Source organism: Emys orbicularis, chromosome 1, assembly GCF_028017835.1.
Source record: "Emys orbicularis isolate rEmyOrb1 chromosome 1, rEmyOrb1.hap1, whole genome shotgun sequence".
Lineage (NCBI taxonomy): Eukaryota > Metazoa > Chordata > Testudines > Emydidae > Emys > Emys orbicularis.
In genome coordinates, this window is record NC_088683.1 from 39,281,730 (window position 1) to 39,298,257 (window position 16,528).

Genomic DNA, 16,528 nt, shown 5'->3' on the forward strand with positions numbered 1-16,528 from the left:
TACAAGAGGCTCCAGGCGGCCATGTTGGATTCGGGCAAAGCACAGCAGGCATACAAGCCCCTGTACGCAGCTTCTAACAGAAATGGGCGACTGGTACGAGGTCGCTGCCGGGCTCCCGGCTGCCCGGAATCAAGATGGCCGCTGAGCGTGTAGCCGGGCCCGCCCATCGCTCTTTCTCCTGTGGCTTCCTGCCCATCCCCGCCCTGGGCCTACACGTGGGTTCTCATTGGCCCCGAGCGTGGCGAGCTCTGATTGGACCACGTTCCTTCGGGCTCACTGTCTGCTCCAATGGGCGCCGGGGCTGGAGTACGCGTGAAGCTGACGCGGAAATCCGAATGGGGGCAGCAGCTGGGCCCGGCCGGTGTGGCTTGGCTTGGTTCGCTGGTTGCTAAGGTAGCCGTGTGGCGCTGCCGGTAGCCGGCTCCTGAGCGAGGGGCGGCTGCGCCCCGCTTCCCCCTGCCCCGCGCCATGAAACCCTGCCCCCGTCACGGCAGTGCGCCGGTGGCCGCGGCGCTGGTGCTGTGCGCCGCCCTGCTGCTGCCCCCTGCCCTGGGCGCCGGGCCGCGGCCCCGCCAGGCCTGCGCCACCTGCCGGGGGATCGCGGACCGCTTCAACCAGGTGGGCAGCGCGGGGGGCGGCCGGGGGAGCCGCAGAGGCGGGCGTCAGCCGGACACGGGGTCCATGGAGATGGAACCCAGGTGTCCGGGGCCCCGAGAGCGGGGCAGGCTCCCAGCCTTGTGTTACCTCCCAGAGCAGAGCCTCGCTCCAGGGGTCCGGGGCGCCTGGCGAGGCAGGGGCGGTCCGTGCCTCACGCTGTACTGGGGCGGGATGCTCAGTTCGCATCTCTTCTTGGGGTTGCTGAGCTAATGGGGGTTGAGACTTCAGCAAATTGGGCAGTGGTTCATTCAAGGGCTTCTCCGCCCGGCGTGGTGCGCCAGCTGCGGTAAGGAGTCTGCTCCGGCTCTTTGTTGTCTTTGTTGTCACCTTGGCTCTTCTGGTGTGTGTGTGTGTGTGTGTGTGTGTGTGTGTGTGTGTGTGAAAGTGTGTACTACATGTGGGAAAATATATCCGTGTATTGAGATAAAATCCCGGCCCCATTGAACTCCCTGGCACAACTTCCATTGACTTCAGTGAGGCTGGGATTTCACTCACATTCTCATATGGCAGCCAGGAAACCAATCTTAATAAAAGACTATTCCAGAACCTTATTATGCAAATAATAATCTAGGCACCATGTACCATTGTAATTTACCTTTTTTCCCATCTGTCTTCTCCCCTTTCCCCTGCTGCCTTTCATCCCTTTGTCTCATATAACATTTGATTGTAAGCTTCAAAATCTTGTTTTACATTTTTGTATGGCACCTATCACAACTTTGCATGTTGTGGAAGTTCTAAATATTGCTTGCCTATTACACTTAAAATGTGATTACTTTTTAATAGTAAAGGTCTACATGGATAATTGTTTCAATAAAACTTATTTTTAAAAAGTATTTTGTCTTCTGTAGGGATTAGCGGATACAGCAAAAAAGAATTTTGGTGGTGGGAACACTGCTTGGGAAGAGAAAACCCTATCCAAGTATGAATCCAGGTACAGTATATCTATGAACGTTTATGACTAAGCCATGCTTCTCATCTGCCATAATGTTATAGCAGTCTGTACAAAAGCATAAATATTGAACATATTTTGTAGAATAATAAAATAAAGCTATGTGTTCTTAATGATTTCTGATAAAATGCAACCAATTTGATACTTCCAGGGGTATTAGCAGTTTTTGGTGGAGACTACAGTCCAGTGTTTTAACCCTCGATCTGATTTTTACCAACACCACCAAAAACTAAGCTACATTATCTCATGCTGTTGAAAACCTTGTGAGGTTATTTAGCAATTTATTGAGTAATGTTTTTTTTTTTTTTTTTCCGCTGTCAGAGCTATCATAGGCTTCATTTTAATCCCAAACTGCTGAATCGCTCCCTAAATGCCTGCACTATTGTAGAATGCAGTGTTGTTTTAGCATTGTTGGTCCCAGGATATTCAAGAGATAAGGAGGGTGAGGTAATATCTTTTATTGGACCAACTTTGACAGACAGCAATCCAAAGGTCCAGACTTTCTCCCTGTTACAGTGCTAGAACAGTTTATGCTTTATCTTCCCATTTCTTGCATATGCAGGATAAAAAACCTGCCAGTCTGAATTGCAGTCTTCTCCCTATCTGCAAATTCAATATTGAATTTTGGTCTCTGGGTAATAAGATGCTAGTGTGAAACTTCTAGATTTGAGTTACTACAAAAGCTGTGGATTTATATTGCTTGTCGATATCTGATTTTACATTAGATAAATATTTAAAATATTGAGGTTGAAAATGTTTTCTTTTTTTCCTTTGCAACCCACTATAATCTATAAATATAATTGGTAAAATTAAAGTGGGTCTTGTGATTTTGTTCTTCACTGGTGCTGACTTCTTAGTTGATGATGCAACATTAGCTAACTCTTTATGCTTCTGCGGGGGATGTTTTGTTGCTATATTTGGGAACTGGCCCAAATCACACCACAAAGTGATCATGTAATAAACGTTAAGAGGTTGGAGTCTAGATACTCGGTGATCACATACCATTCTTAAATTAATTTTAAACTTGTAACTTTTTTTACTTCTAGTGAAATCCGTCTTGTAGAGATCATAGAGAACCTGTGTGACAGCAGTAACTTTGAATGCAACAACATGGTAGAAGAGCATGAAGAACATATAGAGAACTGGTGGTTCAAACTGTAGGTAACAAAATCTCTAGTGAGGTCTTTATTTGTGGATAAAATCTAAGACGACAATCCATCGTTACTAAATCCTGTGTCTGATCAATAAGAATAGCTCAGCCTCACTTTTCCCCCCCCCTCCACGCTACAATAACTCAGTAAGAAGCTACTATTTTTTTTCTCTATGGTTACTGCTCAGTTAGGATTATGGAATCAGGGTAAACTGTGGAGAAAGTTCATAGTGTAGCCATGATATTATTCTGAGCTTATTTTATATTTATACTGCACCTTTCATTCCAAAGGCTCTAAAAGCACTCTATACGCAAAGTATTATGAAATGCAGCAATCTCAGGACTGGAAGGTAGCACCCAATCGGCATGCAGTACAGCAATGAAGAAAGGTAGTAATTTAGCTAAGACACCCTGGCAAACCTTTCTTCTTAAAAGTATCTTGAGATCTCTATTCAAGTACCTTGAGCAAAAAGACCTAGCTCTTCTTAAATTTTGAAAGATAATGCACAATAAATGGCATATTGTTTTGTTTACCTTGGATGGATGAGTTGATAGATCTATGAGCCTGTGAAGTTTCTGGTTGTTTGTCCTAGATGAACATTGCCTTGAAGACAAAGCAGTGTGTTCATACTGCCTCTTTTTTTGTTGTTGTTTTCCTGACTTACTAACTCACTGTATAGGAGGTTGATGCTAATGTGAGTCCAGGGATTTGATCCCTTGTGAACTTGTAGCATTTTTCTAATAGTCTTCGGTACAATCCGATGGTTTCTGTTACTATTCCCATCCCGATCAATGGTTAAGACTTCTACATACTACTGTAATATAAATAAATAAAAATCATACTCAGTGAGGATGGCTTTGTAGGATTCCATGTCTCTTCTTCATAATTCCAGATATTTTCTCAGTTTACAGGTAAAAAAGTAGCTCCTCTAACTGCCAGTTCTGCCAATTTAACCTGGGATTAGTAGGGCTAATTGTGCTTGTATTACTTCATCATGTACTCCAGCACGTCCCTGCAGCCTGCCGCTTCCCGCAGTTCCCATTGGCCATGGTCAACGTCGGCAAAATGTCTTGTGGCCCACAATCAGCTTATCCTGATGGGCCGCATGTGGCCCACAGGCCATAGGTTGCCCACCACTGGTGTAGACTATATTCCATACCTTAAGAAAAAAAATTAGCTTATTGGACTGTTGCCTCACTGTTTACCTTTCCCCTTATTTTTTTTAAGTCAGGGGATATGAAATGAGAGCTACAAAAACTAAACTTTTTCTGTTTATTACACACCTTTCATTATTTAAATAAAGTAATTTGGTTTTGGAATACCATCAGATTCCGGAAGGCTTCCAGCAACTGGTCACTGAATTAAGATAGCTCTTTCCATTGTTGACAGAAAACAATTGTGATCCATTTTAAAATTATTTAATCTGTATGTTTTGATTATTTTTATTCTGTCCTCCAAAACTACACTTCACTTTTTTTATAATAGTGTCAGCCAAGGTGAGAATAGTGTTAAACATGTGTATTTCAAACAGAGTTTTGTTGAGTTGTGTGATGAGCTAGAAACAGGAATCTTTACTCCTTTTAAGAAATGAATGTCTTTATTCTACAGAAAGAAGAAGTATCCTGACTTGTTTAAATGGTTTTGTATAGAAACTACTGAAGTTTGCTGCCCTGCTGGAACATATGGACCAGACTGCCTTGGTATTTATTTAAGTTAAAAAATATTACAGTAATTTTAAGCCCATGAGTATATTGGTTCTGTTTTATCCAGTCATCTAATGCTTGTCTGTCCTGAACTGCTTTGTAAAAAATAGAATCTTGCTGGAGACTCCATCTGATTTAATGGGGGTCCAGATCAAAAGAGGTGAGAAGGAAGTGGTATCTTGAAGTGGGGGCTGAGCAGGCAGAACCATAACAGTGAGGCAAAAAGAAGGGTTAGTGCCCAGATACTGTGGTGATATTTACAATAGCAGTACAGTAAATAGCAAGAAGTATGTGCACATATGGCAGTAGCTAGTGTAGCTGAAGGATGGAGCAGCAGTTGAGAGGCCAGAGACAGCAACGCATCCTGGAGGCTGCTGGAGAAGACGCGGGCAAATCCAAAGTTGAGGATCAGGTGGAAGGAAGAGTAGAAGAAATGGGAGGGAGGCAGCTGGAGAGGTTTAGGAACAGCAGCAGAGGAGGTGAATCTGGGAAAAGAGTAGGAGAAGTAGGTGGGAAGAGGAGTGGGTTAAATCAAAGTGACACTGCATCTATGAGAGAACTACAGACCTGGCTGAGTGGCAGGCCAAGGCTGCCCTCTGAAGTGATGTCATGGTAATAGGGTTAGCTCAAAAATTGACCTCTCCTATAAGTAGTGCCATTAATACCTGTCTGCAGTTGCAATCTGATCACTCTTCGCAATCCAACTATCTTTTTCTTAGTTGCTAAATAGATGAAGCCTGATTATATGAATTCCAAGTTACATGAAATTTATTTGTCTTCCTGAAACCCAAATTCACTTAAGTGGAATTAACTTAGTCAAAACTCCAGTAAGCAGGTAGCACGGACATAGCTATTTTATATTGGCGCTGGTTGGAGTTGAAACATTTGGATGTGTATGTGCAAGTGAGCAAAGGATAGGGCTATTCCTCAATCTAGACCTCTTTGCTACCTTTTTTCAGCAAATCTATTTTCTTAAATCTATTTTTCAAGAAATGATATAAAAAGAAATTCAGCACAACAGGTAAACTCCAGATAACTCCAAAATTCTTATGAAAACCAATCTTTATCTGAAACACATTATTTTTATGTCAGATGTCCCTGAGACATTGATTATTGGTATTGACCTGTATACTGAAGTACAAAAGTAAGACCCTGTCATGGGACTTTTTTTGTTTGTTTGTTTCAAGAGTAGAACACAACTAATGAGGAGGTTCTGCACGTGATCTTCCAGCGTGAAAAATAAATTTCCTCTCACTTTTTATTGGCTAATTTGGGAATGGGTGGGTGATGGAAGGGTTGGGGTTGGAAGGAGATAGAAAATACTCCTGTTTAGAATTTCAAGGTTTTTTTTTTTTTTTTCCCCCATAGTAATGAAAAGTTCTAAGTTACAGTGTTTTAACCCTCTTTGTAGCATGTCGCGGTGGATCAGAAAGGCCTTGCCATGAAAATGGTCACTGTGATGGAGATGGCACTAGAGGTGGGGATGGATCATGCAGTTGTAACAGGGAGTACACAGGAGAGTTTTGTCTAGAGTGTGCTGATGGTTATTACAGCATCCTGAAAAATGATACACATTCTGTTTGTGCAGGTAACTAGCATTTGCTTACCTCTTTGTATAACCCTTTGTTAGTCGTTAAGAATTCTAATATATTAAATAAAATATCTTAGAAAATCATGCAAGTAGAGGATATGAGCTGACAAGAAACGAGAAAAAAAATCAGAATGGTTAGATTATTGTGTCTTAGTGAGACATATCAGTCATGCACATATTCCATTGTGGTGGAACATCTGATGATCTGGCAAATCGTTCTTCTGAACGTTCTTTGTTTTTTTGTTAATCTGTTCTGACAGTAATCTTTAAGTAACTTTGTAACATAATTCAGTTATTAAATGTAACTATTGATTTTAATTGCAGAGATAATACATTAAAATATGTAGCAAATATCCTATGAAATTTTGACCGTAGGTTACCATATAGTGGTCTACATTATAGCCTGTGTAATAGTCTATCCTGGTCACTTGAAAATATTTTTAGCCAAAATCCATTTAAGTCCCACCTAAAACAAAAAACCTCACAGTTGTATAACTTGATTCTAACACTCTAATTTTGCAATTCAGTTAAGAGCAGACTTATTTAGTAGCTTAAAAAACCTGATTGCAGGATTTAACTAAAAATGTTACTTAACATTAACTGAACTATTAGTAGCACCATTTGGCCGTGTTATAATGCAGTTATGTAGCACTTTTTTTTTTTTTCCCCCATCTGACTTGATTCATATTATGATCTAAAGAAATTTATCCAGTAGTATCAAATCCTAATACTGGATGCATAGCATGTTTCACCAGGCCTTTTGAGGCCAGTACCATCTCAGGTTATTGGATCCTAAAGCAAAATTGGGTGCTAAAAAGAAAATAACTGAATAACCTGATTCAGTAGGTAGCACTACTCTGGGTTAGTACTAAACTAGTGCTCCAACACTGTGCTAGTGAACAAAGGGTTGCAGGAGTTGCTATGTTTCTGTTGAGAGGTGAAATTGGTTCTAACCACTTCCAGTGATCAAATAATCTCACAGCTCTCTTCTCAACACAAGGGTGCCAACCTCTCTGTACTTACTAAGTTCTAATGTGAGTAACTACATTCTGTCGCACCTCATGTAGTTACTTTCACTTGACTTTATTCTTCATTAAACTTATGCAAAATACAAAAACAAAAATTCCAGCTTGTTATATAGTGTTGCTAGTTAAAGTGCTTGCTCTCTTCCACTCTATAGGTAGTCAGATTTTGGTAGTGGGTGAATGGAAGTGTGTGGGGTTAAAAATAAAATAATATATATGATGTTTATAAAAACTCAGATTTTATTCTGAAGAATAATATTTATACATTAATGTGATCAGGTAGTTTCTGGTCAGTCCTAATATTTGGTTGCCTGAAGACTTAACCTTTGAAAGAAAATCTAATTTGTTTAAAGCATAAGTTAATGTAGCTCTGACTGCTCAAAATCTCTTTCCAGCTTGCCATGATGCTTGTAAAACTTGCACTGGCTCAACTGACAAAGACTGCAAGGATTGTAAAGAGGGCTGGATCAAAAATGAGGAAGAAACCTGTGTGGGTAAGCGAGGCCTTGTCCACACTAACACAAAGTTAAATGCATTTTAAAAAATAATCCTGTATTGTACTTTCCTCTTCAATCTTGTATCTTTAACAACACCTAGAACACTTTGTTGGCTTGGTAATATAGGAGCAGCAAAAGTAGAAGTGTTCTAGTGAGGTAGAAGTGACTGTCTGAATATTGCAAGTTACATACAGTAGAACCTCAGTGTTACGAACACCTTGGGAATGGAGGTTGTTCGAAACTCTTAAATGTTTGTAACTCTGAACAAAATATTATGGTTGTTCTTTCAAAAGTTTACAGCTGAACATTGACTTAATACAGCTTTGAAACTTTACTATGCCGAAGGAAAATGCTGCTTTTAGCCATCTTAATTTAAATGAAACAAGCACAGAAACAATTTCCTTACTGTGTCAAATCTTATTTTGAATTTTCCCTTTGTTTTTTTAGTAATTTACATTTAATACAGTGTTGTACTGTATTAGCTTTTTTTTTTTTTTTTAGTCTCTGCTGCTGCCTGATTGCGTACTTCTGGTTCCAAATGAGATGTGTGTTGACCGATCAGTTCATAACTCAGGGGTTCGTAACTCTGAAGTTCTACTGTAGTGTTTATGTGATTAGTGTAGGAGAATGCATACCTCCAAGTGTTATGCAATTGGAAACACATCAGGATGTGAGGTTTTCTCAATCTCAGTTGCTTTTTATTTAACTTGAAATCATTCCAGTCTGATGTGTCTGTCTTACTGCTGCTCTAAGCAGAATTAAGCTTCATTAGTACTTGAGTGTCAAATATACATTTTCAAGTTGGGCAAATTAATACTGGGCACTGAATGCTTTTTGCTTTCAGGACAATTTGACATTGTGGGCCTGATGCAACCCCATTGGATGGGAGTCGATGAGAGTCTTTCTATTGACTTCAGAGGACTTGGATCATGACCTGTATAAAGTAGTTCTTACAGGATGTTGAAGATTAACACTTAAACATTATGCTAACTGTTAACCACATTCAACAGTTGTAGATAACCTGTGTCATTTCTTATGTTTCAGATGTGGATGAATGTGCTGTAGAGGCTTCTCCTTGCAAAGATGATCAGTACTGTCTAAACACAAATGGATCTTTTATATGCAAAGGTTTCCTTTCAATTACCTTAACATTTAGAGTAATATTTGATCTATATAGAATGGAACAAATTCTCTTACTTTCTTCGGCTAGACAAGCGTGACTAATACTACTGCTTCAAAAATACCCATATTAATTTAACTATAATTTTTTTCTGTCCTAACCACAAGTTAGAATAAGAGAATTTGCTGTTTGTGTCCTCTTCCTTTTTTCATATTTCATTTGAGGGATGTTTGTATAATTGACATCATCTGTAGTGTGTCTTGAAGTTTGTCGCTGGTGTTCAGAATCTGAATGTATTAGTAATGACACATACTGCAATTTTGTTACAACCTTGTCTACATCACCATTATAAATCAACTTTGTTTATAAGACACTTAAAGCCTCTTATAGTATTTGCAGCAGTAAATGATGATATAGTTACACCTAGAATACCATTAATTATTTTCAGCTTTTCCTTGCTCATAGCTTTCCGAAACTTTCTTTATTGATCAAACTTTCTGTGCTTGGTTTCAGCTTAAAGTGGACTCTTCTGGAATGCTTGAAGAAAACTTAATATATATAATTTTTTCTGTTTCACAAAGTCGTCACAATGTAAATTAATGTACTGTTGCCATGTTAAACCCTCACTGCAGAAAACTGTCTGGCTATAAATTGGAACGATACAGAGAAGATTAGCATGGCCCCTGCACAAGGATGACACGCAAATTCCTGAAGCGTTCCATATTTAGGGGGGAGGGATAGCTCAGTGGTTTGAGCATTGGCCTGCTAAACCCAGGGTTGTGAGTTCAATCCTTGAGGGGGCCATCTAGGGATCTGGGGCAAAAATCTGTCTGGGGATTGGTCCTGCTTTGAGCAGCGGGTTGGACTAGATGACCTCCTGAGGTCCCTTCCAACGCTGAGATTCTATGATTCTAAATAGTAGAAACTATTCAGCTTACTAATGGGTAACCGCCACTGCCCACAAAGAATGTTTAAATGTTAATATTAACCAGCACAGGCAGTTTCTTTTCATATTCTTTGTTTTGTTTTTAAATCAAGGAAGCTGAATTACCCTCCTCCCCAAAATCCAAATTGAAGATTACAAAATTAAATGCACAACAGTGAAGAAACTAATTTGGAGCTCATCAGGGGCTGTCCTATTGTTCAGTTAAGCACCCTTATAATAGTGCCCAGTCCTGATTGGGGGGAGATGGGGAGGGGCCTATAGGTGGTTTCATGTTGAACATGTGAACAAGTTAGTATTATTTGGGGAACTATAATTTCTTTCACTCTTCTCCCCCACCCCCAATGTAAATTTGTGATATTAAGTTCAAGATGCAGTCTTTTCTGTTTACAGCTCATCTGCATTCCAGTATTCATTAATGGTGTTTTGTTTTAGCATGCGATATTAGCTGTGTAGGCTGCACAGGAGAAGGTCCTGGCAAATGTAAAAACTGCTTGTCTGGATACACAATAGAAGATGAAAAGTGTACAGGTTAGTTGGATTTTTGAGTTACTCTTAATGTACTGTAGTGCACTTGCTGGATCAACATATGTTCCAAAAGCTGGAATACAAGATGGGTTATTGCTGAGTGTCTCTTTAATGTTAGTCTGTTAGAGCTTCAGGTTTGGAAATGCTTCAGAATGTTTCATAAAATAAAAAGCTCAGCAGTCCACTGGTTTTAGGTAACAATAGAGATCCCTTCTAATATTCAGACACTCTGCATATGGCTAAACTGATCTACAGCAAGGCCTAAAAAGACTAGACACTGCTACACAGGGGAAAAAGGTATTGCATTTAACACTTAATGTTTGTTCCCGGTATATCCATTATAGTGACAAGATAACTCATTCAGGAGAGTCAAACATATAGTCCTCATGATTTCTGACCTGAATTACTGTACATGCTCATGTTCTGCAGACTCTAAGCTTTAATTTTTATTAAAGGGAAGCTTGCAAATGTGAACAGTGTAGTTTGTCATGTCTGCCAGAGTTAGCAGGCAGCCTGAAACAATGCTGCAGACATGTGGACTCTGTCTCCTATTAATCTAATTAGAGTGGCAACTCTGAAGCCCCAGGATGATACTTCAGTGTCAACATTAATTATTTCATTGGTGGTTATTTTAGCATTGGGAAAAGGGATGGAGTGAAGCCCTTGAGGGGTGGAAATGGGAGTTGCTGTGGAGAAGGAAATTTGGAGAGAAGAACAGAGTACATACAAAGAGGGAGCAAAACAGTGGAGGGAAGATAAAAAAACAGGCAGAAGTTTCGATGGCCTAAAGAGGAGCATTTTTCTTACTGAATGTGACCATATGGTACTGAAAAAATAGTTTACTACACAAAGCCTCTAATCTCCCCTCGATGTCTGTGCAAATCTTCAACTGACATCTGTGAGATTTGCTGTATATTGAGACGAGTACAAAGTCCTGAACTTATCCCACCCCATGAACTACAATCAAACATGGAATCAGCACACTCCTCCCAATGAGTTTGACATCTCTGTCTGAAGTCAGCAGAATCAAGACAGGTTACTCTGACAGAAGTCAAAACTATGGGCAGCATTTCTACCTTCTTCAGTACTGAGGAGCAGTAAATGAATATACTAGAAGTGCATTGACATCCAGAGGAAGTGAGCAATGTTTGTCTTCCCTTGTTGATATAGTTATAGGGATAGCTCAGTGGTTTGAGCATTGGCCTGTCAAACCCAGGGTTGTGAGTTCAATCCTTGAGGGGGCTACTTAGGGGTTTGGGGCAAAAATCAGTACTTGGTCCTGCTAGTGAAGACAGGGGGCTGGACTCGATGACCTTTCAAGGTCCCTTCCAGCTAGATAGGTATATCTCCATATATTATTATTAAATATGTCTTGAAAGTTCTTTGCAAACCCCCTATGTAGCTGATTGTTGGATACTTTCATGGAACTGGGTGCTAGCAGTCTTCACTATAAATGAAACAATTGCTTGTTTTAAAGCAGTTAATTTCTTTTTTAGATATTGATGAGTGTAACCTTGCTGAAAAAGTGTGTTTAAGAGAAAATGAAGACTGTATTAATACCCCTGGCAGTTACAAATGTGTCTGTTCAGAAAGCTTTGAAGAAAAAGATGGTATTTGTGTTCAGACTGGAAAAACAGGTGAGTGGCGTAAAAAAAAGCCCTTAAACTAAAAGTACTTTAGTACAGCATACCTAATATATCAGGCTTACAAGCTGTGAATATTCTACAGCTTTGTCACTATATTTGTTCTGAGAGTATCCAGTCACTTCCACTTTTTCATCTGTGGGTGCATGTATACACATCCATCAACCCTTAATCTGGGCCTCCTATTTTAATGTCTTTAATTTTAAGTTGTTTGTGGGTAGAGGAGGCATTCCCAGATAGGAAGTATCAGTATTTAATTTTATTGTCCTACTGGTCCTCTTTCTTTTTGATAGTACCTTTCCTTCTACTACTTTTTATTTTTGTTGTCCCCTTTGGAGAGAGCCCCTCTTGTGTAAGGTGTCAAAAAAATCCATACCAGGGTCTTTCATATTGTTAAACTGGAGGGGATTCAGAAAAGAGCTACAAGAATTTGTGGCCTGGAGAAAACACCTTACAATGAGAGACTTAATGAGATCAATCCATGAAGTTCAAAGAGAAGACTCTGGGGGAACTTAATCTGAGTCTGGAAATACCTACACAAGGAGAAGATATCTTATACTTGAGAGCTCTTTATTTTGGCAGACAAAGGCATAATTAGATCCAATGGTTGGAAGTTGAAGCTAGAAAATGCAAATTTGAAACAGGGTGCAAATTTTTAGGTCAGGGAAATTAACCACTGGAACAGATCACTAATGTATGTTACAGATCTGTCACTTGAAACAGTGGTTCTCAACAAGGGTTACGCGTACCCTTGGGGGTACACAGAGGTCTTCTTGGGGGTACATCAACTCATCTAGATATTTGTCTAGTTTTATAATAGGATACATAAAAAGCACTAGTGAAATCAGTACAAATTGAAATTTCATACAATGACTCGTTTATACTGCTCTATATACAATACACTGAAATATAAGTACAATATTTATATTCCAATTTCTCATTTTTACCATATAATTATAAAATAAAGCAAGTCAGCAATTTTTCAGTAATAGTGTGCTGTGACACTTCTGTATTTTAGTCTGATTTTGTAAGCAAGTAGTTTTTAAGTGAGGTGAAATTTGGGGTACGCATGACAAATCAGACTTCTGAAAGGGGAACAGTAGTCTGGAAAGGTTGAGAGCCACTGAAAAGATGCTTTAATCTGACCACGTTATTGAGCTTGATGCCAGCATTACTGGGTGGAAATATATGACCTGTAATATGGGGGAGCTGACAGTCACACTAAGTGGTGATGGTCCCCGTTGATTTTTAATCTATTAGTCCATGTGAGCCATATTGTGCAGAAGCCCCCCCTTAACTCCTTAACCCTTCCCAAGGTCATGAAGGATTGAGCTATGCTTGCTTTCAGTATAATTTTCACTAAATAGCTAAGTTAGCCACACGTATGTGCAGTCTTAGCTGTGTTCTCTGTGTCTGACCCACAGCCCACTAAAATCAGTAGAAATATTCCCATTTACTTCAGTTGGCTTTGGATCAGGTATTTTGAGTTTAACAAAGAATACAGATGTATTACATGTTCACAATGTGAATTAATGGGGTTATAACTCTGAATGTCACCAGACTGTTCAAAAGGCACTTCTCCTTATTTCCCTGTTAAGTGTCAGTCTCCTACACATCTGTTTGGGATATAGGTACAAGAGTTTTTTGTTTTAATTGGAAGAGGGTGTCTCTCCTTGTTATCAAAATACCTGAATTGCTTATTCTTAAACTTAAGTCAAAATTATAATACTCTGAAAACAAAGGCTTAAAATGGAAAAAGCTATGCTGCTGCTATTGTGATTGCTTCTGCTATAAGTGTATTCTAATTAAGTCCTTTGGAACGTATATGATATAGAAACACTGGCTCAAGTAAGCATAGGCTCTGTAGCCTGGAACCAATTTATAAAGCTAAGACCAGGAGACTAATGCAAGCAGGCCTCTCCCCAGTATGACTTGACACATGTTGTTGGTTCTTTCTCGATGGATATTCTTGAGTAGTTTCTCTTAACACAGTAAGTTCCCAGAGTCAAAAGGTGACAAATATGGTGGTACTTATTGTAAAAATGTAATTAGAGGCTTTATTCTAAGTGAGACCCTTCTTATAGGAGAAGAAGTAGAGACATTGGCAACTGCACCTCCATCTGCTGGACATGAGGATTTATGATCTGCATTCCAAAGCAAGACATTAATATCTACACTTTAAATTATTGGACTGAAGTGCTGTTTACCTGATGTTCTGTGGAAATGGTGTTGAATATTCAGGTTGCCGGTATGATTATTTTGGAAACCGATAGTGATGAATTGCCCTCCCAGCTGCATTTCTTCATTCACTTAAATAAATGCCACTTTTATACAGGTTTAATAAAACCCTCAAACTATGAACCTCACTCTAGATGGATAAAGTATAGAATTTGTTTGAATTGGTGTAATTGATTTAAAAACAGTTTATTCTTAAGCAAACTGCCTATTTCTCTTTCTAGCATCTATTAGGAATGATCATCCTTTTAGAAAGGCTTAAGTTTATGCTGAACTTCATAATTCAAACAAAATGGACTGACCATCTGGGGACTTCTGCTATGAATATTTTTTCTATACTAGAATTTGGCTTTTAGAAACTGTAAAAGGGAGTCTTTTTGGAAAACTCTTGTCTTAAATGAAAGCTGAATGCCTAATATTGCATTCAATAAAGATTTATTTTGACTGGTGTGTGTCTCAAGTTGCAGAATATCTCCACGCTCTGCTTTAAATGTAAGTTACAGGGGAAAGTAGACGAAAGGAGAGAGATTACTTTGCAGTTTCAGTAATGGGAGAAAAGTGCTCTCACTATCTGAGCAAACTTAGTGGCATGTTTCTTCAGAAAGTTGTCTACAAAACCAGATGAGTTCAAGCTTCTCCTAAATAAAGCGGTTACATTAGATGTTGTACCTACCCAAGGCATGGTCCCTGCACTAAAGAGCTCATAGTTGTAAGCAGCTGCCTCTTTGGGATTGCTTGAAATCTATGTTTTCACTAGATACTACATAGGCAAAACAGTAACTACTCTGCTGGTGTGTATACAGTGCCCAGTATATTAGTATCTTGCCAATGACAAAACAATGGGTTATATTGAAACTAATATTACTATTTGTATGTATTCTTCCTTTGGCAGTTTTGTCTTTAGTGAATTGTACCAGGTACAGTTTAAGTATGTAAGTATCTGAACTTTTCCATGTGCTAACTGATGTAAAAAATCATCTTTAACAATGAGCTTGACAGTGCTAGCGTCTTCAAAAATAGTGGCATGAGTTTATATACTAAAACTCAGCACATGGTAGCACAAACATTGAAAATGAAGCTTGTGGTTGGTTTGGTTTTTTTTTTGGGTTACACATAAGTGAAGTTTTTTAAATGAGAAAGTGCTACCATTGACTGCTCTTGGGAAAAACCAGTTCAACCACTGGATTTCTAGAGCACCAGAACTGCTTTTACCTTGAGTCCCAGAAAAGCATCAATGACTGTGTCTCCCTATTGACAAAATGAAATAAGTTGCATTCTTAGGAGAGAATAGTGAGGGGAAATTATTGGAAAAAGTGAAGGTAGAACTGGACATAAACTAAACTTAGATTTTGGGTTTACCTTATGTTCCCACTGTGCCCTAAAAGCTGCCACCTTACAAAACTTAATACATTGGACAAAAGCAAGAATGATTAAAGCAATGACCAAGGAAGATAATCTTAGGAGCTCCACTCTCAAGCAATCTGAGAAGCAAGGTCATGTTTACAGTAAGCAAGCTGGGAGATAATTAGAGCCTCAGCAGGAGCACTAGCTGTAGCAACAGAAGAAAAATGATCTCAGGTCTTGTCTACATTGCAGAGTGTTATTGTCAAAAGCAGTTAAAGGTGTACACCCTGCAGTGCCACTTTTGGCAACAAAACTATTCAGTTTTGGTGACAAAATAAAACTAACTTGATGAGAGGCATAAAGCTTTTTGCAGCAAACTTAAAGTGACAAAGCATCAGTGTAAACACTGCTGTTCATTATATTACCATAACTGGCCTCCCCCAGTATCCTACAATGACCACTCTGCTCACTGTTTTGAACTCGGCTGCCCTGCAGTCATCCGTCCTTCCCCTTTCAAAGCTCCATGAAGTTCTGAGAGCTGAGCATGCTGCTCAGGTACCAAAGAGCAAATCATTAATGTGGAATTCTCAGAAGACAGGATACTGGGCTGGATGGACATAAGAATGGCCATACTGGGTTAGACCAAAGGTCCATCCAGCCCAGTCTGCCGACAGTGGCCAATGCCAGGTGCCCCCGAGGGAGTGAACCTAACAAGTAGTGATCAAGTGATCTCTCTTCTGCCATCCATCTCCACCCTCTGACAGAGACTAGGGACACCATTCTTTACCCATCCTGGCTAATAGCCATTAACGGACTTAACCTCCATGAATTTATCTAGTTTTCTTTTAAACCCTGTTATAGTCCTAGCCTTCACAATCTTCTCAGGCCAGGAGTTCCACAGGTTGACTGTGTGCTGTGGGAAGAACAACTTCCTTTTATTTGTTTTAAACCTGCTGCCCATTAATTTCATTTGGTGGCCCCTAATTCTTATATTATGGGAACAAATAAATAACTTTTCCTTATTCACTTTCTCCACACCACTCATGATTTTATATACCTCTATCATATCCCCCTCTTAGTCTCCTCTTTTCCAAGCTGAAAAGTCCTAGCCTCTTCAGTCTCTCCTCATATGGGACCTGTTC

The 16,528-nt window shown here is 39.5% G+C and overlaps 1 protein-coding gene and 1 pseudogene across 1 annotated transcript; both read left to right on the plus strand.

The window, feature by feature from the left end:
• The first annotated feature begins 468 nt into the window (after positions 1 to 468).
• CRELD2 (cysteine rich with EGF like domains 2) lies at positions 469 to 14,487 on the plus strand. The gene is made up of 10 exons (XM_065419431.1): positions 469 to 618; positions 1,506 to 1,588; positions 2,653 to 2,763; positions 4,366 to 4,457; positions 5,872 to 6,048; positions 7,472 to 7,570; positions 8,618 to 8,701; positions 10,072 to 10,167; positions 11,661 to 11,801; positions 13,892 to 14,487. Exons 1-10 carry the CDS (start codon positions 469 to 471, stop codon positions 13,948 to 13,950), a joined length of 1,092 nt encoding a protein of 363 aa, XP_065275503.1. The 3' UTR covers positions 13,951 to 14,487.
• On the plus strand, positions 9,322 to 9,421 carry LOC135873147 (U6 spliceosomal RNA; annotated as a pseudogene).
• Positions 14,488 to 16,528: the final 2,041 nt, after the last annotated feature.

Coding starts and splice junctions, on each gene's coding strand:
- CRELD2 (XM_065419431.1), top strand. CDS start 469: ATGAAACCCTGCCCCCGTCACGGCAGTGCGCCGGTGGCCGCGGCGCTG. Junction 619..1,505: donor TCGCGGACCGCTTCAACCAG/GTGGGCAGCGCG, acceptor TGTCTTCTGTAG/GGATTAGCGGATACAGCAAA. Junction 10,168..11,660: donor AGAAGATGAAAAGTGTACAG/GTTAGTTGGATT, acceptor TTTCTTTTTTAG/ATATTGATGAGTGTAACCTT.